Source organism: Centropristis striata, chromosome 1, assembly GCF_030273125.1.
Source record: "Centropristis striata isolate RG_2023a ecotype Rhode Island chromosome 1, C.striata_1.0, whole genome shotgun sequence".
Classification (NCBI taxonomy): domain Eukaryota; kingdom Metazoa; phylum Chordata; class Actinopteri; order Perciformes; family Serranidae; genus Centropristis; species Centropristis striata.
Window position 1 is genome coordinate 9,945,273 of NC_081517.1, and position 25,758 is coordinate 9,971,030.

Below are 25,758 nucleotides of genomic sequence, written 5' to 3' on the forward strand. Positions count from 1 at the left end.
AATGGATCCGGGACATCCCTGTCACTTTTCATCCAGTCACGTCTGCTGCTCACTCTCCCTGCAGTGGACCTACTATGTCTGAAAGTGCACACTCATCGCAAACGTAGGCCCGGATCTATTCCAGCTCATTGCTCCTCTCCCCCTGTCTGAGGTGACTGGGGTGTGCCCGAGATTGCCGGTGGCTATATCTACTCTCACTTGCATAAATCTGGAGCTACTTCCGTGCCATGGTGGTATAATCCTAAATAATGTGCACAATCCATCGCTGACTCTGCCCTTCACCGCCAAAGCCCCTTCAAGGACATTTAACAGTGGACTGGCCTCCAGCAATGGCTAGGCAGGCCTCCAGTTGGCTGCGTTTAGACAATGGCTTCATTAGCCTCCAAGGGAGATGAAATATCATCACAATGGGAACGCTGCGTCTATCCAGTCTAATCCACAAGCAGTGAAACAAGCAAGAATGCAAGATTTCACCCAGATAAGCTCACAGTCAGAGTGTGGTGACCCTGCACCACCCAGTCAATGGTGAGGAGACTGTATATTTCAGACTGTCCTCATGAGCAGTTCATATGAATTCCAAGGTAAAGTAATGCACTGGACTGTAAGTTTCCCATGAAATTTTGAGCTGTGACGAAACAAAAGGGTTGTCTAAAAAAAAGACAAAAACTAAATCTGAGGGAAGTTATCTTGCTGCATGGACGGATAATTTCACTTGACAAGATTTCTTAAATTAAGATTGTTAAATCTAGAAATAAGCATGTTGAATGTTGATTAAATGATAAATTATCTAACACTTCTAAATCTAAATTTTTTTTTTATCTTGGTAAGAAACAAATAATTTACAGTGCACTCTGCTCGGGCCAGTTCATCGCTTTAATTTATCTTGTTTTAAGAGTTAATTTTTTATTTTAAGTGTACAACATGCTTATTTCTAGATTTAATAATCTAAAATAATTTCCCTCAGATTTAGTGTTTTTATATTGTATTTGACACCCTTTTTTTGCAGTGCAGGATATCAGTGCTTGTGTCCCTTTGTTAAAAATTGTGTCTGGAAGTAGTGTTTTTTAAACATAAGGATAGTGGTTTTAGTGTCTTAAGGTAACTGTTTTACCTCTTTAAGAATGTGTTAAATACAGTGTTCTAGATGTTTTAAACAACAATTGTGATGTACTGTACAACAGCCGGTGTCATGTGCCAACAATCGACCTTTAGTGTATGTCTCTCACCATACACTAACGGTTCCTCTTCTGCTGGGAGAGAACCTGCCACGGAAATAGAAGAAAGGATATGGCCCCTACACTCAAGTGCCAAATGCAACCAATTTTCACAGTGTCCACTCCTGTTATTGCAGCTAGAAATACCCTGCAGCCTAATAAACATTTCCCCATAGATCACAATTGAAAAAGAGATGTCTCTAATACTGTTGACAGGACACCTTGAACTGTAAAAAAATATATAAAAAGGTCAATTATTACATTATCTATTAGGATTTTTTGATCTATGGAAGTGCAGGGCCAGCAGGAGAAATACACTGTACACATACAGTGGGCTGCATATGCAGAAGTAAACCCAGACTCCAGAAAACATTTGGCATATATGGTGTGCAATTCTCATTGGACTGAATAGGCACCATGCTTGGTTGCGGTATCCAGTTCATATAATACATCCACGTTACATACTGTGAAACAGTAGACAAAATGTTCCGGGTTCTAAGAACTGCAATCTTTCTTAGTTCTTTTAGTGCAGGCACTAGGGATGGGAATAAATAATCGATGATCGATTAATGGCCGTGAAGAATTTGGTCGATCACATGGATTTTTATCGATCTGATGTTGGCATTTAGACAAAACATGTCGTAGTCTGCACTGCAGAACAATATGACATTGTGAGTGGATTTTACAAAAGCAATTAAACATCTTACCCACCAGGGGGCAATTTAACTTTAGGAGCGAGGGAGAGGGAAAACAGAAGAATTACTCAAGTAGCGCAATGCATTATCTCATCTCACTTTGTATTGGTGGAAACGGCAATTCTTTTCAGTGTACTGAATTACTAGAATCTGTCCATTAAAACGACAAGGTGCTAAAACATAAAACATTGAAATCCTTGATGTTATCTTGACAGTATCATTTCATTTGAATTAGTTTTATGAACGTCAGGAAGTCTATTTTCATCCTTTCAAAATAAAAGGGTTAGTTATCAAAACAGGCAACACTTTTACACAGGACTGTATATATATATATGTATATTTTTTTGCCCATGTATGCATGTTTTCATACATACTGGAGTATGTATAAAACATGTTGATTAATTGATTGTTAAAGTTATAGATGCTCGAGTTGGCACATTTCCTCCAAACGCCCATTGCTAGCGGGCGTTATAAAAAGAGGGGGTTCTTAAAATGATGAAAAAGTTATTCTGGTCCAAAAACAGCTAATTTGTTGCAGTCACGTGTCAGCAAAAAAAAAAAACATTGCTCTTTTTTATGTGTCATCTAATTTAGTAGGATATCATGTGACTCATGCTGCAAAAGCCTTAATAGGAAATCACATAAACCCCTTTTGAGAATATCTTGTATATTTCTTCTTATTGTTGCATTTTGCCAGAGGGGAACTAACCTCAAGCTGCCTTGTGTGTGTGTGTGTGTGTGTGTGTGTGTGTGTGGATAATGTGGCATTTAGAATATGGGAGAAACATCCCTCTACTCTCCTTCAGAAACAGATATAAAAGGAGCAGAATGCCTCTGCCAGATTCTTGTCCCATTTTTTCTTGTTCCTCTTCCACTCTTCATTTGTGCTAACAACTTTCTTTCTTTTCTTCTTTTTCCCCTTTACATCCCCTTCTATTCATTGCCGTTATGGCTATGTCTTCTTCCACGGTCTGTCATTCTCTCTAAGGTCTGTCTCCGGCCTCGACAAGGAGCCAGATCTGGTCCACATGGAGGCTCACACACCGGATGGCAGTGAGTGTCTCCTCCACCCACATACACATCAAAGAGGAGTAATGAACAGGTCTCTATGGGAATGAATTCCTCCTGGAGAAAAGAAAGCATCCCCAGGGAAACAGCACTGGCTCGCCCCATCAATAAACCCAGTGCATGATTCTTGATTAATATGGCCTTTCTTCTCTTCCCTTTCATTCGCTGAATGTCAGCTCCATAACTCTGAATGGCAGTACCACCAAGGTCTTCCATAGGTGACATAGGTGAAACTGTTTATGCCAGCCTGTGATGTTGGAGCAGCAGCACTCTGAGATATAAGCATTGCTTTTTTCTCATAAAACCTTGGTGTGATTGACAGGCCGAGATGCTTGTTTGTGGTATCTATGCATGATAAGAATACATCTGGTGCCACAAAGAGAGGCAAATTAGTCAGCATGAAAATCTATGCATGCTGAGAAAATGTCAGCATGCATAGAGAGGTAGAGTACAACACCACACAGTTCAAGGCACACACATGAACATCTTCCAAGCGCTACTTTCATTATTAAACCACTACTATTCAAAGAGGCTCTTGATATATCATGCATTATAGATCCACATATTAAGATGTAAATTCTCATGCTTTCTGTATGTCTTCCTATGTGACAGACGTGCAGTATGTCACATGCAGAGCTCCGATGTGCACAGAAGCAAACAGGAACTACCCATTTTCTGGATTCATCGACATCAGCTCTTTGGTGGTTCAGGATGACTACATATTCATACAGGTAGGGCTCCATACACTCAGGCCCACCTTCTACCTAGTACATGATGGATTATGTTATTTAGACATGATCAACCCTGATTAAAGTGTTTTTATAACTAGCTTTTTTATGACATGCGGGTGTGCACGTCATTTCTCATGATTTATTATGATGTGTTCTTCATTTTTTTAACTGCCTGAAGCTAAGCATGATGGGTTGGGAAGACAAACAAAGACACAGAAACAGAAACTACCACCAGTGTCAACTAGTTTTGGCTAACATGTTGGTGAACATTAGTGTACTTCTCTATCTACCCAATAAAATAATGAAAAGCCAACTTCAAATCATGTGTAAAAAAAAAAGAAGAAAAAAAAAGAGGAAGACACAAACAACTTTCTGGCCACCTGAAAAAAAAGTCTGTCCAATATCATTATTAACTGACCTTCTATTAAACATTTCATGGCTCTTAACCTGCTGTAAATTCTTACCTGCTACTGCACGTGTTTTTTTTGTGCTGGTCAAGTACACTGCAAAAAAGCCAACTTGTATTTTTTGGCCTGAAACAGTGATTTAATTTGGTAAAACTTGGAAATATAAATTATTGACATTTAGGGCAATAATGTAAGTTAGCACAACAGAGTAAGCCAGTTGTATGCTCAAAAACAAGTTTGTGAGTTGTTGTTACTTATATCTTAAAGTTGGGGTTAAAAACAAGGGACAATAGTTCTGCTAACTCTTATTTCTTTGTTGTGAAATTTGGTCATTAGCGAAAGCTAGCGGCTAACTGATGCTAGCGGCTAATTGATGCTAGCGACGCTGCTTGTTACAGCTACAAGAGTAGCCATTAGCGTATCAATGCTAACTCAAAATTGTGATCGCAACAATAGCTGACATTTCATAGCGGCGTTACAATCGTGCCACTTCAGCACATTGCAGAAGTTAGCAGAAGTAAGAATTAAAAGTTATTGCAATGTAAAATTATAAGTTAGTACAATTTACAGTTGAGTTGACAAAAATCTGAATTCAGAGTTGAGCAAACTCAAAAACAAAACTTAAGATATTTAGTTTAATTGTCCAACTTAAAATTTTATCGAAGAATGTTGCCTTGAAATTTTGAGTTCACCCAATTTTTTTTTTTTTTTTTTGCAGTGTAGATTATAGTCTGACGGAGCTTAATTGCTAATTGCTAAACTTAATTGGAAAAGGTAGGGGGAGAACGGGTGGGGTTGTAACAATGGGGTGGTTGTAACAGCACCTGGGAGCCATGTAAAGGTGAACACATGTCTATATCTTGATTGGTACAGGTACTGTTCCAAATAGAATTATTGAACTTGTTTTAGATTAGAGTAGCAGTTGTGAGGTATTTCATTTATGCTCATTTGAAACCACTATGCTGTTATACAGCTTGCTATGGTATGTTGGAGTGGAGACTTTGTTGAGAGGAACCTCTAACACAAAAAATCTGCGACCTACAGTTAAGACAAAGAGTGTTGCAAACATATCTTCACAATTAAAATACGCTTTAAAAAGTTGTTAAGAGATGAGTTCATTATGTCCACCACTGAGGTTATGCTTTTGGTTCAGGTCGTTGTCCCTTTCATGAGTGAACAAAAAAGTTGGCCTCATTTTCATGAAATTTCTATACGCCAAGAAAAAAAATCTCTCATTTTGGAGTGGAACTCGATCACAGGGCAGATACAAATTATTTTTAAACTTTTGTTAAAATTGCAATATATAGTACTTGGCCTTGATGGAGGTCTGCATTCTCCAAGTTTTCCTCTAGTTTGAGTCATCTGACATTCAAAATCACATATTGTTAAAGCAGTTTTATTATCAGACCATCTTGTTGATTCTGTTCCTGTTTTTACCTCTACTGTGTAAAGGTTCCATACACAGTATATCTCATATAAAATTGTCATGTGGCTGGCACAAAGAAAATGTAAAACTCATTTTACTTTAACCTCAACTGAACATTTGTGCTTTGTTTTTCTCTGAAGCCAGTCTTGTTTTAATATTCATCCTAGACACTGCCCGGTGTGTCATATTAATCATGATTTGTGCGACAGAAAAATCTGAAATGGTAATGTCCTGAATTCCAAGTAACACAGATGCAATTTATGAGTTGTATTTTAATTTTCTCCGCAGCGTGGATATTATTTACTTTGACATTGTGCAAATGAGGTTTTATGCATTTAAAAGTCAACAGGAAAAGTCAGCATAATTACATGGCTAGTCCACAACAACTCCAATTTTATTCAAATTTACCTCCAATTGTTGTGGGACTTATTTCTGTTCAAGGTGTTTTCAGCTCAAGCGTTTCAGATTGAAATTGTGGGGTTATGTTCTCTGCATTCCTCTTAACCTCTTAACCTGTTCTGATCCCTGTCCATTCCAATGGAAATAACAGTTTTAGATCTATGACTGCTGTCCTGACTTCACTCAAATACACAAACCTATTTGATTGGACCACAAGCCACAGTGTTCCACATCGTCTAAAGTGGACTGTAGAGAAGAAGTGTAATTCACATTTTGATCTATTAGTCGTTTTCTAAAAGTCAACTGTATTTAAAGCAAACAGGATGGTAAATGGTAAATGGACCTGCACTTATATAGCGCTTTTCTAGTCGTTTTGCGACCACTCAAATCGCTTTACACTACAGACTGCGCTCATTCACCCTTTCACACACACATTCATACTGGTGGCAGAGGCTACCCTAAACGGTCCCACCTGCCACCATTGGGAATTCAGCATCGGGAGCAATTTGGGGTTCAGTATCTTGCTCAAGGACATGTAGGCTGCGACGGTCAGGGATCGAACCACCAACCCTTTGGTTAGGGGCCAACCAACTCTACCAACTGAGCCACAGCCACTCGAGATATTTAATTAATTATATCGTTTCAACAACATCCAAAAATGTGTGAGGCATTGAACAAAATGTGACGATGGAGACTCCAGACTGTTGGGCAACTAAATTGGTAAGAATGGGAAATAATTTCACTTTCAAAACATCAACAATTAGTGTTCCTCAGTTCCTAAATTCTTACTGAGTGTTGTTAAAAGCAATATGATGTCAAAACTGTGCTAAACATGCTGCTGTCCCAACTTTTTGGAATGTGTTTTAGGCATCAAAATCAGTATGAGTGTATACTTACAATAAACAATGAGGTTTAGTAGTTTGGACATATCATATATTGTCTTTGCACAGTTTTCAATTGAATATATGTCAAGAAAGATTAGCAAGTGATGGCACTTATTTACGTTTTATACAGCATCTCAACCTTGAATCGGGGTTGTAGATATCAAAATATCATATCTTATTTATTTTATTTTATTAATCCATCCCCCTGGAATGAATGGGGGGATCTGAATGTTACCATAAGGGAAATGGGGAAACAGGGAAATAAACAGGGAATGACAGTTCTGATTTATCCTGACTGTTCTGATTTTCCTTTTTTTTGTTTGTATTTGATACAATCAGCTTATACTGCGTTCTATAAATCATATACAGAATATGCAACTCAGGAAACTTTGAACATATTTTCTGGAGGTTATTGGAGTTTTAGATTTTAAATTTTGTTAAAATAACACAAACTAAACATACAATGTTTACAGTGTTTAAAAGTGTAATTTTTCAGTGACAGTTTTTAATAATTCATTTAAAATGAATAAACTGAAAAAGGTCTATTAAAGTCACTTCTCATGATTTATGGGCGCATTTTGAGTAGAAATCCACCATTCCAATATTTGTGATCCAAACTTGACTACTCTCTGCTCCAGCTGCTCTTTAACTTTCTCAGGTCTCTCTTATTCCAGAGTTAGATGACCCATGTCCTTCCCTGACACTCTTACAGCCAACTGATGATCGCCATTTATAAAATTCTCCACACTCTGAATCCCTCACCTCTCTACAGTCCACCCGGCATCAGTCTGACCTCAGACCGTGCAAACATTCGAAACCAGAATCACTCTACTTTACCAGTGTTCATTTGTGCAATTCAATTTATATTGTAATTATGGACATTGAACCAATTCAGGTTTTCTGTTGTTATTTTCAGTAGTAGCAGTCATAGTAGTCATAGTTGTAATGGTGCTCTTCCAGCCATTTGATCCCTCTAAATGTTTTATTCAAAGGATAACAGGGATTTTTCAGCTGCTAGCTTACCTGAGCCACCTACAGGGAAGTCCTTCCTCCAGAACCCTCTCTGGCCTTGGCAGCACATTAGACAAAGAAATAGAGTTGTTCTCCAAAGATCCTTCAATCCGTTTTGACCTCTCCGAAGTCTTTCAAGTAAACTCACAAGCACTCAACCTAAACCTCCCCTTCAATTCTAGCACCTCCACATTTTAACACGTATGCGTCACAGACGAAAGATCCTGAAAGGGATGGGAAAAAAAATCAATCATACCAATTCCTCTTAAAGTTCAAACCGCCTCTGGTTACCCCGCCATCGATCTCCTGCTCCTTCACTCGATTGCACGTGGGACTGTTCTGCAGTGCTCACTGCTAGTCCGCTATATTTCCTCTCCGAGCTTGTTTTCTCTCTTCTGAGCCATTCAGACCATTTACAAGATCAGTAAAAGAATCAGTTCTGTCATACAACATTAATACTGATATCACTTCTCTTCAGCAGAGAGCCACACATTTGATTTGAAGGTTTTGCTCTAATGAATTCCATGTCGTTATTGATTGGAGGGGAAAAGTGTGTTATGGAGCTGCATTCTCACTTTGCTCCGTGTCTCTATGTGTGTGTGTGTGTATAAAGTGCTCGGCTTCCATGGCCTCGAGGCTAATGACAATTCTCCAACACCTGTGTGTTTTCTTGCTGCATAAGCTAACAACTAACAGCTTGGAGTGTTTGCAAAAGGTCTAGACCGTAATGGACAACTTCTTTTTTTCTTAGCCTGCGGATGAGGCTTGGTTAGGCAACTTAAAGATTTCTCTTGACAAAGAATAATGAGACTATTGATTGTCCTACGAGATATTTACCAAAGTCCACTTTGAAACCACCAAGTGCATTGACACCTAGTGAGGGCAGCATCCTCTGAATGCAAGCCAGGAGATCGCTATAAATGGCCAAGTACAAAAAAAGAAAGAAAAAAAGGCAGAAAGATACCCTATGTATCCAGTAGTGCCTTGAAAACCAGCAGGACGAAGAGAGAGAAAGATTGATGTGAGCATTCATCCACCACTTTAATTGATTGGAGAAAATATGATGTGGTGTCAGTGATGAGGTTACACATGAGGCCTTGATACAAGGTGTCCCCTGCATTTGTTCAGCAGCAAACGGGGCAAAGAGACATAGTGAAAAGTATTTCTAACAACGCTTAAACTAGAAAAGTGATCTCTACCAGGCATTATAAATTGGTTGATTCTGAACTCCGTTCAAGTATTCTAAAACTTGTTTGCTTGATGTCTTCCAGACAGACCGACAAAGCATGAATTCAGACTTTTTACACATTGGGATTATTTTGTAGTTACTTCGTTAAATCACTTTAATATGTTGTTGCAATCAAATCTTAGCAAATACAGTTTATTTTGGGTACACACTGTTGTCATGTCGCAGTTAGCTAAATGCAGTTCGGAGTTTGGAGAAAGCTATGAAGTTCACCCAGCTTTATGCACCTGCATTATAAGTGCAGACATGATGGTGTTGATTGTCTGACTTCCACAATAGCTATAGTGGTTATTTTAGCCAAAAAGTAGCTGATGACAGAAACCAACACTGGCAAATTATGATCCATGCGACCCCTACTGGCTGTAGGAGTAAGGCAGTCATCATTTGATGATGATTTTTAAAAAATGAATGATTGTTTTTCGAAAATGTTCTTCGAAAAATTATGATTCCCCACAACCATAAGAGGTCCTTAAGCAGACAGCCATAAATGTGCAAAACAAATCTCAGGGTTGTTCCAGTAGAGTGAGAGATTTGCTGCAGACAGACGGATGGACAGTTCACACACACACACACACACACACACACACACTTACACGCACAGCCAAATGCATGATCCCCTCCGGTCTTCTGGCTTAGATGATAAAACCAAAGCTCTAAATGATAGATGCACTGTATGTAATATTCAATGTATGAAATTAATTGCACTTTGTGTGTTGTAGGTACCAACATCAGGACGAGCCACCTATTATGTGTCCTACAAGAGAGACTCATTTATACAAATCAAACTACCCAAATATTCCCTGCCGAAGGTAAGTTGCAGCAAAATTCGCCTGACGAGTGTTTTGACTTTTTACTTTCTACTAGTGCAGTGCCTGTAGGAAGTATGTATTTGTTAGCATGCTAATCGTGAGATAGCACATTACGCAGTATGCTGCACTAAAACTACATTAACATGAACCCAAGTAGCTGATATACTGTATTGCATGTAAGAATCTCATATCAAATAATTATGGGCATTACGCTAAGCAACATGAATGTCATCCCTGAATTACATAGTAATGCAATATAAGAAGTGAATAAAGCTAAATCTCCGCTTAGCATGCTAATCTCGAATAACATAATTTGCACATTACAAGATATGTAGGCTAAATGGACTTACAGATGAGATGATTCAGGCATGGAAATCCAGAGTGAATTGGGTTACTGACCAGGTGTAGGCCTATCACACAATGGGGCGGAGCAATGCCGCAACACACCCTACGTAAACAATGATATTTTGAATAATTCATTCAAAAATCGAGGATGCACACCTTCGTGACATGCGCAGGCCACATACAGGCCGCAGGCCGTACCACATACGGTCAACAAGATATGCCACACACACACACACACACACACACACACACAGATGCTTCTTGCTTTTATAGATAGATGACTCACAGAAATTTTTAATTTCAGAAAGTCATAGAGTTAATGAATCATAGAACCAATTCAGTATTTCCATTCCTGTTCCTGAAAGCTTTTGAAATTGATGCTGTCACAATGGTGACATTGATGCAGATTGGTTAAAAGTGTGTAAAGCTACAGGCATTTGTTTTCCTTAGAAAGCAGGCGTAATGTCCTTTATAAAGTCATACTTTTACTCTCAGTACCACTCACACAGAGTGAGCCCCTTAGTGAGCTGTACATTACAGTAAGTCGTCAACCATTTATATTCACACCACAGCATTGATCTCATGACCAGTCCCACAGGGTCAGCATGTTCTAATCCGTCACCTCTCCGCTTCCAGTCATAACTCCTCTTAATCTCTCCCTGCTCCCTGATAGGATTTACACATTGTCAGCACTGATGAGAAGCAGGTATTTGCGGCGGTGCAGGAGTGGAACCAGAACGACACCTATAACCTCTACTTGTCTGACACCAGAGGGATCTACTTCACCTTGGCCATGGAGAATGTCAAGACCACTAGGGGCATCGGCGGGAACCAGATGCTGGATCTGTACGAGGTAGGCACCTGATGAAATTGATCACCCTGGTGGGATACATACAGTGAGGTTTTCATTGATTGAAAAAGGAAGTTACAATGACTATTACTTTCGCACTTCTTCTTAAGATCTGCCATAAAGTAAAGGCACATCATGTGGCCACACACAGAAAATGGAGCAGTTGATAGCTAGGGGTTAAATGTGCAATACACTAAGATTTTATGTCTCATTGCACAAAATGGCCATAGTATCTCAGAAGGGTGCATCGGTAGGGTTTTTAATCGATACTAGTGATACCATTCCTGTGCTGCTGAATGTTATTGCAGTATGTTCCTTCTAGGAAGTAATACAAGTACTGATCATCTGATCCTTTTGTCACTCAAACATTAAGCGGTATACTTTAATGAAAAAAGAAAATGTATGCTATATAAATATCACAAAAAACAAAAGTTTCCTAGTTTGAGCATTATAGTATATATTGGCTTTGTATTGGATTCAATTTATTTTAGGTTGCAAATAATTTGGGAATCATTGCATTTTGTTTTAAATACATTTTTCACAGCCTCCCAACTGTTTTGGAATCAATATATTATTTGAGGAAAATGTGTTAATATCATTCTCGTGAAGAAAAATCCTCATTGGAAAATCTCTGTCAAAAGTTATCCTGCTCCTGTGATTAAAAACCAACATGGTCTCACAGGAATCCGTGAAATAGCCACGGATTTGCTTAACTCAAAGTCCATGGAATAGCCACGGAATCACTCAAATTTCCGTGAAACTGACACAGATTTCGCTACAATGCATGTTAATGACAGTCATATCCCGTGGCTATTCCAACACAAAGTGATTATGTACATTCACTGAGTGAATATTTAGAAAATAAAACATATTTCTCGCTAGAAATGTGATCAAAATCCATTTTTATGCAGAAACTAAGTCAAAATATAGATTTTTTTCACAAAAAATGAGAGAACTGTCCGCCATGTTTTTTTTGTTCCGACCGCCGGGACCTTAAAAGTCACATGACTTGGAACAAACCAATAGGAAAAAATATTAACTTGCATTGTAGCGAAATCCGTGTCAGTTTCACAGAAATTTGAGTTAAGCGAATCCGTGGCTATTTCACGTATTCCTGTGAGACCAGGTTCTGGAGACGTTTTTTTTTAGAAATATTTCTTATTAATGATGAATATAGCAACTTCTGAACAACCACATCAATTCCAGGCTTTAAATATCAACGTCTGATTAAGTGACACCCTCTGCTGGGTTAAGCCCCACCCACTTTGCCGATTCCAAGTTCGTCTACAAAAGCAGTTGTTAAATACTTTTTTTGTGCCACTGAAAGAGGTTTGAAAAAAAAATCACCCAAGAGGAAGTCACCAGTCTCCATATTTTTTGACAGAAACTCTGCATTACAAAGTGTGGGTGTGGAGTTGAAACATGTTTTTTTTTTTTTTTAGGTAAACAGGTCCAACAGAAAGACGATAATGAGTTAAAGGATGGGAAATGTAATATCTTGCAGAGTTAGAACAAGGAACTAAACATCATCACTTTATCCAGACCCCTCCTGCTTCAATTTGACCATTTATTATTCTGTCTCCTGCCAGTCCCCAAATTTTGCATGTTAGTGCATATGAATCCCTGCGACCCTCCCACGGTGTTGTTGCAGAAGCAGAACAACCTCCCTCCTGTTGTGTTTGATTTGATTTGTGACCATTTTGGGTGGTGGAACAAGCTGTATACACAGCACTGTTATGGAAAAAGTGTTGGCAAACAATTTACGTCTTATATATTCAGCAGACTGGGTGCAACATTACCATTTTTCTTTTATTTAAAAAAACAAAACAAAACCTTTTACATCTACTTGCATGAGTTTGTTTTGATATATACATGAGAGCCTTGTGGAGGAAGCTTGAGATCCAAGATTGTCATTGCGAATGACTGCATTTATGTAATTGGTGTGCATATGACAACAAAATATAATACAGCACAATACATATAACAAAGAAACATTTGGAGCTATGTTTTTGTCTACCTGATAAACTGTGTTCAATATTAACCCCACCAACAGTTTCCTAAGGGAAATAAATGGCTTTTAAGTTGCTAAATGCTCCAATAGATTTAATAGTTATTTGCTGGTGTTGTCTGTCATGCAGGAAGTGTCCGTTAACATAAAAAATATTGATCAGTGCAGCTTTTAGTCGTAAGGTAATTACTTGTCCACAGTTTGTATTAAAAAAAACAACTGCAGTTGATCAGTTTGCTTTGCTTACACAGACTTGCTGTAGAGTTTGTGTTGTGGTTTCTTGTCCTACATGGATAAGTTTGCATTATAGGCTGTCGTCGTCCATCTTCCTGTCAGCAGACACATGCAGTATAAAGAGCATGCTTAATGGGGCTCGCTGCCATGCACCTCTGGACTTGTAATGACCTTGTTAGCTCACCAGCTAGTGACTGTATGTGTTTGCATTAGCATTCATAGCAGGAAAGTAGATTTCCTTCCTTCTCCACTCCCTGGTGAACCCAGTTTATCACTCCTACACTGGCAGGTGTGGCTGAGAGAGTGAAGGAAGTGAGATATTGGCCAGCAGCAGTGGCAGCAGTGTGGTAATTAACAATGCCATTACCTCTCCTGCACAGTATGTGGTGTGTGTGGCTCCGAGTGTGTGTGCAGCTCCTATTACCATGCAGCAGTAAAAGCATTTCACCGTGCAGCGTGAGATGATAAGGCGTTTTAATTACATTTGTCACACGGTCACGGCTCCATTTTTGATCAGAACCTAAACAAGAGATAAATGATACACTGCTGTCTCTGATAAATCAGACCCATTACACAGGGTAAGATATATGCTATGGAACTCAACCCATTTATTGCTGTTAGACCCTGACAAACTGCACTTCACAGACCTAATGTTCCAGAGAGAAGACACAGCTCCAGTCAGACCAGAGGGGAGGCTACAAAGTATGCCAAAGTTGTTTTGTTCTTCCTTAGAAGTCATGTCTCTTCCCAGAGGGCCTCTCTTCTTGTTGCATCCTCCTCCCCAAAATCAATTAAGCTATTTTCACTGAGAAAATTGCACAATTATCTTCTAAATTAGAATGATTATCTTATTGTCAAATCGGATTGGATAAGGGCAAATTCTGTAATCATGAGCCTTTGTTGTGCAAACTAATTTTCTGTTGACATCAGGGCTCGACATCACCCGTTAAACTTCCCTTCAATCCGCAAGGTAGATTAGCAGGTGGCTCTCTGACAATTATCACTCTGATTGGCTTGGGCTCAGTGTATGAAAAATAATTTATCCCTCTCATGTCGCTATAATCAGCTCTGAATGATTGATGGAAGACATGAAGAAGTGGATTGTTGTCACTGATGAGTATTAGGTGATCTGGATGCTCATGATAATGTGGCCCTTCTTGTTTGTGATTTCCTGCCAGCAGTCTTAAACCCACAAAGCTGTAATTCAACAAAAGAGCCATATAATAAATTCTAAAATGTTAAATTGCTTCACATTAAATAACTGTTCAGTAAATCTAACTGAATAGCAGTATTTTCAGATTGGCAGCCATGTTGTTATCCATTGAACGTACAGAAACAAACAAAATGGCTTAGGTTTTCATTCAGTTAAGGAGAAAAAAAGGAAAACCAGCTACTCTTAAATGAAAACCACACACCACACAGCAACAAGCTGATGGATGAAGTACTTTCAGATGGTAGTGATAAGGTTAAGTTGTTAAATGTAGATTTTGATGTGGTGTCTGTCTGGATTTATTGAGTCTAATTTAAGGGGGTGTTCTGTGGAATACAGAATAACTTTAAAGCTGCACAAATCAATATTTTAATATGAGCAATGGATCAAATTACTATGTGTAATATACCAACCCTGTTTTCAGCCACAGCAGACAACTGTTTTAGGTAAAAAAAATAAAAATAAATAACCCATTGTATGCTGGCAGCTCATCACCAAAGAGTAAACACACAAATTTAGCAATTAGCCGGTTGACATAGTGGAGCATTCAGGAAGTCCTCAAACCATTACGACCCACAGGAGCGTTTCCTAGGGCCCCAGCGAGCCCTGGCAGCGTAGCGGGCAAGCCGTATACACACGAGATAACGAGAGCATGCGATAATCCTGAACGTACGGGAGACCTCGAGATCCCATGATATACTGTGTGTATAAAGTAAACAACAACAAACAGCTTACTTTGCTTCTCCGACGTGGAAGATCTGTTGATCTGACCATCTATCCTTATAAAAAGTGTTATGTCATAAATGATTGTATGATGTTCCACTTAAACAATCAGTCTCTCGTCATCCATGTCTCCGACCCTCTGAGACCCTTTGATTGATTGATTGATTGCTGATCTGGTTCCCCCGGTATGACGTAATGTTGATATGAAGATGTTTTAGGCTGCATGAACTGCGTATTGCATTTTATTTTGAAAGGGGGCGGAAGTGTATTACGTTAATTCTGTGTCGGATTTCCTGTCTGGTGCCATCTGCTCTGTTGAGCTCGACGCAGTTTAGCAATGGCTCGTGGAAATCAGGCTTTAGAATGTGACCTACTTAAGTTAGTTAGCCATTTAGGTTAAATTAAAATAACTCAATATTGACACAAAACTATTTTGTACAGACTGTTTTGTTGCTAGGATTTAGCAATCCTGTGAATCACTAAACTAATATTTAGTTGTAGGACCACAGTTTTTTTGCTTCACATCTGAGTGGCATGGAGTCAACCAACTTGTGGCACCTTTCAGCTGTTATTCCACTCCAAGATTCTCTAACAACATTCCACAATTCATTTACATTTCTTGGTTTTGCTTCACAAACAGCATTTTTGATGTCACCCCACAAGTTCTCAATTGGATTAAGGTCCGGGGATTGGGCTGGCCACTCCATAACATCAACGGTGTTGGTTTGGAACCAAGATTTTGCTTGTTTACTAGTTTGTTTGGGGTCATTGTCTTGTTGAAACACCCATTTCAAGGGCATGTCCTCTTCAGCATAAGGCAACATGACCTCTTCAAGTATTTTGACATATGGATACACATTGTTCTTCTTCTCTCCTGATGACGGCTCGCCTTGTTAGCGACCTGTCAATCAAAGGTAGCCACGCCCCAAACCATATGATTCTTTACCTTACATTTTCTTCTAAATGGGGCGATTATTTGGACTATTAACATGAAATTGTCCTGAAGAAGATTTTTTACTAGTGATTGAGACCATAGTGTTGTTCTAAAAAAAATTCTGAGGTAATAAATCAAGTGAGAAGTTTTCACATTTTGCATTGAAATGAATGGACAGATTTGTTTTGCAGCCAAACTTAGCACCCCCTGCTGGAATTTTTGGTAGAATGCAGCTTAAGGCACTTCCTGGTTTGCCTCCTTGCTCAGACCCGGAGGTTGCCGCCTGATTGGAACTGAACATTAGACTTTTTCTTCCAGGAAGATGCAAACATGACTCCAAATGAAAGCTTCTGTTGCTTTTTTACATTATGGGTTGGCAACCCTTTGCTACTGTATGAGCCAATAATTTGTGTTTTCTATGTTTTCAACTTGTTCTGCTGCCCCCAAGTGGCCAAAAATCAACTAATGCATCTTTAACTACCAGGTACAGATGAAACAGATTTTATTATTATATATATGATTTTTTTATTCTGATAATGGATTAATGAGTTGGGTCATTTATCAAACAAAATACCCAATATTCCCTGGTTCCAGCCCTTTAAATTTGTTTGCTAAAAGATTAAACAGTTTTGGAGTTTGGACTCTTTGTTTTGACAAAGACAAATTGAAGATGTCAGCTTGGGCCCCAGGATCTTGTGATCAGCACTGCAAAAAACAAAAGAAAGGAAAAATAGCAACACCGCTTCTGGAGCCCTTTAAACCCATTGGTGCTCTATAAATAATTTTAAAAAGGAAAAAAATATGCTTTAAGTAGGATATGGCATAAAACATCTAATCATAGGCACTCAAGTGTATGGTTAAGACTAAAAGATAAGGGCTAATACATTATTAAAAAGTATCAGCAGACTTTACCTTCCAGGCTGTCTTGACATACAATAAACCCAGGCTAATAAATTGCCTAATTTCATACACCTTTCTAAAGCTGTAACTGAGCAATGCATAAAGGATTGATAGATTGATTGAGTTGGAAATAACAGGGATTTCTTTGGGAACACTGCTTCACAGATACAGCAAATTAAATTTACATTGATGTGATATGAGAGGATGCAATGTACTGCAACGGATGCATTTTATTTCTCAGATACATTGGTGTATGAGATATATATATAGATTTGCATGAAATGCAAAAAAAGGGTCATGCACAGAGCTTCCATGTGCAGTAAATGCTGACCAATCAAGTCACCCTGTGTTATTCCCCATTGTATGATAATAGGACTAAGTCAACAGATTCCAGTGTTCTATACAGTCGCAGCAAATACAGATGTTTGTTTAGAGCGATTAGCATTGTGTTCAGATCAGGATAGATCACTGGTCTCTGTGGAAAAAAACATTGGAAATAATAAATGTAAGATTTTGTACTTGTCACCACATTATGGTCAGAGTTATGACTCATGCTTCACTGTTGGGAGCAGAGATGATTAACTCCAGCTGAGTGTTCCCTGTCTCTGATCCCATGCTGCAGCACATCTCCTTTATACTACTTTATCCTCTTTTTTCATTTTTACCCACTTGGTATTCAGCAAATGGCAGCACTGCTTTAAATTGTCATTGCACAAAGGCCGCAAAAAATATTTCTCAAAATGTGGAAATGTGGGAGTATTCCTTTAGTGCTACACCGCTAAGAGTAATCCATGCTGTAGAATAGAGATCTATGCCTGTGTCCTTCACTTTGTTGTCAAGAAAGTAGAGTGTGGGTGGTGTGAGTGATGGATAGAGAGAAATGTATGCTGGTGGGGACGCATGGTTCTTCCTGTTTGTGTGCGTGTGCGCGCACACATGTGATAGAGGAGGTGGAGGCAATAAATAATTACTGCAGTGATTGACAGGTTGGGTTGGATAAGGATGGAAGGACCCTCGTTAGCTGCATCCATCCTGAGCGCCATGTTTCTATGACAATGTCAAATGTGCTGCCTATTAGTGCCACTTATACAGACATGCTCCCTTCAGGGAGGGAACGGAGCCCCTCACTATGGTAACCATTTGGAGTGACTCTGTCCTTTCCATTGCATATCACGCACTGGTTTAGTTGAGGGATATGTCTAAAACCTGAGAGACAACGAGCAGAAAGAATTTCGAAAGAGGGATTTGTGTCTGTGTTTTTATATGTATCTGCGTGTTTGGGGAGATTGAATGACTCGGAGAAAACAGACAAGGTGTCACTTCTTAACGGTCATCATTTTGTACTGTCTGGATTGCTGAGACATGTAAGGATATAATTACAGATAGCACTTAGCACAGAATAAGAAAATGCAGCCTAGTCTGCTGATGGTGTCTGCCAGACAGTCAGCCGCAGCAAGAAAGGATAAGCACACCATTTGCATTTAACTGAGCCTGTATTGTTAAGATTGCCGCCTCAATACACAAAATGCCCTTTCTGATGAGAGCGCAGGGTATGCTTTTTCATCTGTAATGGAAGACTAAACTGCTATGGAAAGGTAAATATAAACACACCCTTCTGGTTTGCATTAAGGGGGTGGGCTAAGATGAGATTCAGCCTGTTATGTATCTGTGCCCCTCAGGTGGCGGGAATTAAAGGCATGTTGATCGCTAACAAGAGGCAAGACAACCAGGTCAAGACCTACATGACCTACAATAAAGGCCGGGACTGGAGGCTCCTGCAGGCTCCTGCTGCTGACCTGGATGGAAACGATATTCACTGCATACTGGTAAGACCCATTTACAGTAGTTAAAAAGCATTTCTTGCTCTAAGCAAAATGAGAATATAGGATTCAGAACTATTTCTAACGCTTTGTAATGACACTGTCTTCATAAAGGGTTATTTTCAATGATAGCTTATGGCTTTATTGGTTGATAAAGCTTTTTGGATCATGTTTAAACTATTAATAAGAAGGAATTATTGGTGCTGCATTATTGTGAGTGACTGTTTTGAGGTCTGCTCTCCTTCATCAAGCTTTGCCAAAAATGTATGTTGATGCTTATCTTCCATGTAAGGGGAAATGCCTGACGATGTGTCCATTATCCAGAATTAATGGACGATAGGCAGGCCAGAACCGCCTGATGTGCAGCCTCTGTTTAGTCCATTAATTCCTGGTTATGGGCACCTCCAAGGGCATTAATCCACTCATGCGATGGTCACTTGCCAAAGAACAAAAAGTTTTTCGAAAGTCTAAAGTTTTCCAGTTTTTCCAGTTTTGCCTGGAACATTACCATCCTTTAAAATGTTGTTCATCAAACAAGTATATAAGACGAACCTTGGATGGGACTTGCCGATGGGAGAAATGTCTTGTCCACTAAGCTCATTGAACCCTTCAGCCCAGCTTTTAGCCAAAAACGATTATGTTTGCCAGATATAAAGCCAATACCATTATGTACGGTTGACAAACAACAAAATATGATGTCACATCATATTTAACACGGTCAGCTAGGCATGCATTAATTTTTTACAAATCAATATCAAGATTTTCACGAACAAATTATAGGACATTTGTACTGTCAAATGTCAATGCACTGTAATAAATGTTCAGTTAAAAAAATCTGTTCAGTGTACTAATGCATTTGTCCTTTCAATAATAAGAAGTTTTCTTAAAATGAATAACGATGATTTCTTAACAAATACTGTCAAAACATTTTTTCCAGCAAATAGTGTTAAATGTTATGAACTAATATTAATTTTCTCAACAAGTTCTAATCAACTTTTAACAACTAAAATTGACATTGCACGTAAAAAAAAGTTCAGTTGCCTCCACTTTAATAAATGAGTGAATTAGTTGCATTAATTATTTTGAGTTTTGAGAACTTCTGTCAAGTTCTGACAAATCAAAAATAATTCATGCATCTAGTTCACTCATTTTCTTTTTAAAGTTGAGGCAACTGAACACTTTTTACAGTGTATGTAGCTTTATTACACAATATGCATCAGTGATTTATACAAAAAAGATCAGGAATCCTCAAAAACTCCATGTTTCACACCTTTATATACAGGAATTACAGACTGCCCTACATCAACAACTTTTTTTTAAAAATTATTCCTATTTCTTTTTTTTTTTTGGTAAGGCAGGACATAAGTACAGCGAGACACAGTGGGTCAACTGACAGGAGTAACTAAACTGGTGAAAACATACATACCATTCGCTACATACAACATTATTAGTAAAACCAAATACAGTGTAATATGTAGCGAGTGCTGTGATGTTTGTGGCATAAACATGACCACCATGTACGTTTTCCAAACAACATTCCTCAATTATGTAGTTGCAATTCTGCTGGCCAAGATCCAGATCTGCTTGACACAGATGAACTGATTGAAGCTGGAATGGAAGCGTTTCTGAATATTAGCTGTAGTGTGGCTTTCTCTGGGGGAAGAAGACTAATGTTGGTTCGGTTGCAAAGTTCAAATCCAAACTCGGGATCATGATATTGAATGAAGAACGCTCCTTGGATTCCAAGCTCTCTTGCCAGCACATTTTGTAGTTTGTCAACAGTTGCAGGCACATTCATGAGGTCAAGATGTCTGATGTCATCTGCAGCAATTATGACCCACAACATCTTCACTGTGAACAGCATCTGTGAAGGAAAGAACATGTCAAACAAGGACAACAAGGTCATAATACATCTCTAATACAAAAAGGACACAGGGGACACAAAGTTCGAGACATCCATAAAACACTACAGATACCAATACATACAGTACAGTATAATTCAGTGCAAGATTATAGAACGAGAGGCTATGGGTAGTATGTAAATGAACCAAAGCAAATCCATGATCATTGGCATAATGTATAATGTGAATATGATGAGTCAAGTTATAAAGTGCTGCAGTGCTCATAACAGTTGTCACTGTAAAAGTAAAATTTTAATTAAATTAGAATAGATTGGGAGAAAAAGCGTTCGGGGTGGATAAATGGGATGGAGGTGCAGCAATGCAAAGACTAGAACAGGATTTCATGTTGGAGTAGTGCTAGGATGGATATATCCTGTACAACATTAGACTGTTGTGATGATTTGATTGACTAAATCCTGGACTCACTGTTTGTGCAGCAATGACAAAAAAAAGATGAACACACCTGGAAAAATGAAATGTGACTGGCAACTTGTATTATACTTACATTTTCACAGCATTAAGAAATTGGCCAAATCTTTTTCTTCCTACCTATGAGAGAAAAAAGAACACACACAAATTAAAATTAAAAACAGTTGGCCATAGCATTACACATTGAAGACATAGTTTTGCTATAAACTCCAGTGATCTACATACATTTGTAACAGCAAATTGCATAATATCTACTTAAAGCTATAACACTGACTAAGCAGAATAACCTCACTGAAAAACAATTGTATTAAGTATTAAACATCAATGTTGAGCAAGACATGAAATTATTATTTTTTTTCAATGCAATGGCACAGAGGTTACAGACTCATTGTGGCTAGTAGAATATACAATGTAGAGGGCTCATTTTACATGGTTGGAAGAAAAGACCACAGATAATTGCATTTTAGCCATTTTACCTTGAATTAAATAGTATAAAACTGTATCATAAAACAGAATTTCCACATGCTGATACATGAATAAACTCAAACATCATGATATAACCTAAACACTGTGGGTAAATCATGAGTATAAATGAGAAAAACACTTCAGTCGATACGATGCGTGCTCGCACCTTGTCCTGTGCCATACCCCGCGGTGTGTGCAGCGCAGTGCGTGTTCAGGGTTAAACGGGCTGAACAAGTTTAACATTAAAGGCCAATTTCAACCGGGTCCCTCAGCGGAGCGTTACGGGAGAGTGTCCCCACCGGGTGTGCTGACAGACCCGGTGGAATTCCCCAACAACCATTAAAATTACTAGGAGATTCAACCCACTTGCTCGAGTAACGTTAGCTTAGCCGCTCACATTCACATAAAACCAGACAGAAGCCACAGCAATGCTAACTGGCTGGATAAACAATTGAATAATGTTAAGACGATATGGATAAATCATGTATGTGTCAGTTGCCAATCACTAGGAGCAAGCTAGCTGATAATTACCTCTGACTTACAGGCCAAATTCAAGTTGTAATTGACACTAGCTTGATATGGAAGTTAGCAAGATCCCTGACAATGAACCTGAAGTTCGCAAAGAAAATAGCAAATTCTTCTTTAGACTCGGAATATTTCAAACCGTCTTCCTGACAGGTCTATCAATTAAATATCCAATTATTTATTTTAGTTGAACTTAATATTAAAGTTGAATAAATGCCAAGTCAAGGGTTTATCAGCTAATCTTGCATTGCTGATGTTGCAATACATACTGTACACTGGCTTCATATTAAGACATGAGGGGACATGCAAGAAGTAGTGCCTTCAGTAGCTTTACAAATGTTCTTGTAGTGATTAGTGAAGCACAGAAAGTAATTGGGTTCCTGCTGTGACAATGTTGTCGTACACATTGACAAATAAGCCAGTATTATGCACAGGGGATTGCTGTGGCGACACAATTAAATGAATGTACTGGGAAATATCGTATGTAAATATATACAGGGATTGTGTTTTAATACCAATTCTACCAGTCCAGGATAAAATTTAAAAACAAATAAAATACATTTCAATAGTAGGTCAATTTTCCGATAAACACTGCAAAGTGTGCTTTAGATCAGGTGCTACACCAGCAGATTCAGATGCTCTGCATGCATTGACACCGTCTCGTTCCTCATTACTCAGCCTCCCTCCAACTAAAACTAACAGGGGTGACTGTTAGGAGGAATAATGTTTAGGATATTAGGGGGACTTCTTGCTGCTTAAGAGGTGATTTCGGGGCCGTGTGGTGTGGCTTACAGGTTCCCTGCGATTGCGCATTCATGTGACATTTTAATTACTGCCGTAGATTCCTTTTGATTACCCTGTTCAGTCCCACTGCCCTTGATGTCCTTACACCACAGTGACACGCTGTCTGCGGCAAAGATGAAAGCAGACACGTTTTTTTCTGCTCTGTGAACAAATGTAATTGTCTTCTGTTGTGTGCATGCCCTAGAGACTTGGCTTCATACTTTAATGCAAATTCCATCGCTCTTTGTATTAATGACAGATTAAATGCAATTAGCAAAAATGTATGAAGGCACACTTGGTTCTCTTTGGGAGACTAATGAATCTGGCTTGTTTACTGGTGGTTTTGTTTTTGTTCTGCTATTTAGTTCTGACCCTATCATTTATGAATTATGGATTATGAAACTGTGGATGTTATGATTCACAATTTCACAGTGAGAATAAGATTGATTTGATATTTACTGTAAATATGATTCAACATAATTTATCACCACAAAGGTAAGCAGAAAATGATTTTAATTTAATTTGTGTTGATCTATTTATTTTCCCTCTCGCATGCAGAGGTTCAATTCAAAGGCATAAAAACCCATAAACCAATCAATCAATAGTAAATGCCAAATAGAAGATGTATAGATCATCTGAAAGAAATTTCATTAATCTGAAGATTAATTTTATATGTGGCTTAGTCCTTTGTATCTAGCCATGCATCTGTAATAAAAATCTGTTAATTTATTAATGAATTAACTAAAATAATTGGAAAAGTGTAAAAATGCCTTACATAATAGCCATTTCTATGCTCAATCATGTCTCTTAAGTTGTTTGGTTGGATTTAGCCCCAAATCTCGGAAAAAATGGTATCAACCCATTTTCGACAATTAATTGATTAAAGTTGTCACAGATTCCTCCAAAATACCACAGTAAGACACTAAGACAATAGACACAGACCTGCAAGATAGCAATTAATGGTGATGGGATAGTGACCATATTAGTTCAAGAAAATGTTCTTTTATTGTCAATGTACCTAGAAAGAGAAAACCTGCATATTTCCTCCCCACACTGAATAGGATAAGCATAAAGCATAGACTGTATATAAATAATGGACCTAGTCCAGTGACGTCACCCATTGGTTTGTGGACTGCCCGTTGGAAGCCTCGAGTTCAGCGTTATACTCGTCGCCATCTTGCGTCACCATCTTGTTTCCGATACGCGAAGCAGACCATAATTGGACTGTGGCCGAGTGAGAGGGATCTGACGACACTGACTACATGCCTCTCTACACCGGCAACCCGACTGAGAGAAGCCGCTGCTAATTCGTGTTAGCACTAATTGGAGCCTTAACTGGGATGTTAGTTTTGGCTAGCAAAAAAACAAAAACAAAATGTATCTTTCTTACCTCAGAAAACTGAGCAGCGACTCCTTGGAGTGTCTGTTAGTCCAACCAAACACTCAACAAGACATTTTTACTAAACAAAACGTTCAAATAAACTGTCATTAAGTGAAAATACAGTGTGAAAGGGTCAAAGTTATGAGACCAAATCGGTAAACGTCCTCTTTTCTATCTATATAACGTTATATATAACTTTATTGACACGTTTCCATGGATACGCATTGTTCTGCTTCTCTCCTGGTGATGGCTCGCCTTGTCAGTGACCTGTCAATCAAAGCTAGAAACGCCCCAAATCATACGATTCTTTATCTTCTATTTTCTTCTAAATTGGGCCATTATTAGAACTATTGACATCAAATTGTCTTGAAGACGATTTTTTACTAGCGATTGAGACCATAATGTTGCCCCTTAAGACAGAGTCCACTACTACCTCTGAAAGACAAAAGTTATCCGGAGAGTTTCAGGGGTTAACATGTTTATTCTTCTTCTTCTGCAGCCTTTCTGTTCACTCCATCTCCAGCTGCAAATGTCAGAGAACCCTTACTTGTCAGGAACAATCTCCACCAAGAGTTCTGCACCCGGGATCATAGTTGCCACGGGTAAGACAAGCACAAGCACATAGTAAAACCCCTTTACATAACTCGTTTCTACTGTAGGAACTTGTTTGTGAATAATATCTTAGGTTGAAGAGTACACATTTGCATTTCAGATTTTGAAAGCAAGGTACTTTGGATGAAGAGTTGTACTGTGATCCTCCTAGTCTGCTACTAAACTAATGAATGCAGCACTGATGTGACCCCTCTGTGCCCTCCCACTTAAGCTTCTGTCTCAATGATTCTTTAAGCTACATTGGGCACAGCGCTATGCAGGATGTCCCTTTCTTCCACAGCAAATATAGTGTGGATCACATGTCCATCTGTTTTGATGTCTCATCACCCAGCCAATTATGCATGAGTGAGAAAAGGTGACAGTCTGTGTTGTGCAGTGTCTGTATGTCTGCAAGTGTAAGGAGCATTTAAAAGAGTAAAAGCAAAGAAAGAGAGATGAGTTAAGACAAAATAGATGTTAGCACCAGTGGCAGAAAAGTGTGCCTTTTGCTGTGTGCGTGCCAGTGTGTACGTTCATATGTGAGTGTGTGTTTGTCTTTGGATCTGTCTGTTTTGTCTTTGGTGTGAGAGAATGCTGAATAAACATACATCTCCACTGCACTGCTTACACAGTGTGTCTTTGTGTGTCTGTGTATTGCTGGCCAAGCCTTTGCTTTGGCACCGTGATTCACTTTGCCCGCTGCGCCTTTTAAGACGTCAGCTGGTGCAGGGATCATCTCACCAACATGACAAACACCATCCAGATCAAA

The 25,758-nt window shown here is 38.7% G+C and overlaps 1 protein-coding gene across 1 annotated transcript in view; it reads left to right on the forward strand.

Annotated features, from left to right (window-relative positions):
* sorcs3a (sortilin related VPS10 domain containing receptor 3a) overlaps positions 1 to 25,758 on the forward strand; it is a 278,556-nt gene that overhangs the window by 194,523 nt on the left and 58,275 nt on the right. Inside the window, exons 6-11 of the mRNA XM_059329950.1 lie at positions 2,898 to 2,962; positions 3,590 to 3,708; positions 9,801 to 9,890; positions 10,909 to 11,088; positions 18,774 to 18,920; positions 24,898 to 25,000. Coding sequence (XP_059185933.1) covers positions 2,898 to 2,962; positions 3,590 to 3,708; positions 9,801 to 9,890; positions 10,909 to 11,088; positions 18,774 to 18,920; positions 24,898 to 25,000 — 704 coding nt within the window. The remainder of the gene's footprint in view (positions 1 to 2,897; positions 2,963 to 3,589; positions 3,709 to 9,800; positions 9,891 to 10,908; positions 11,089 to 18,773; positions 18,921 to 24,897; positions 25,001 to 25,758) is intronic.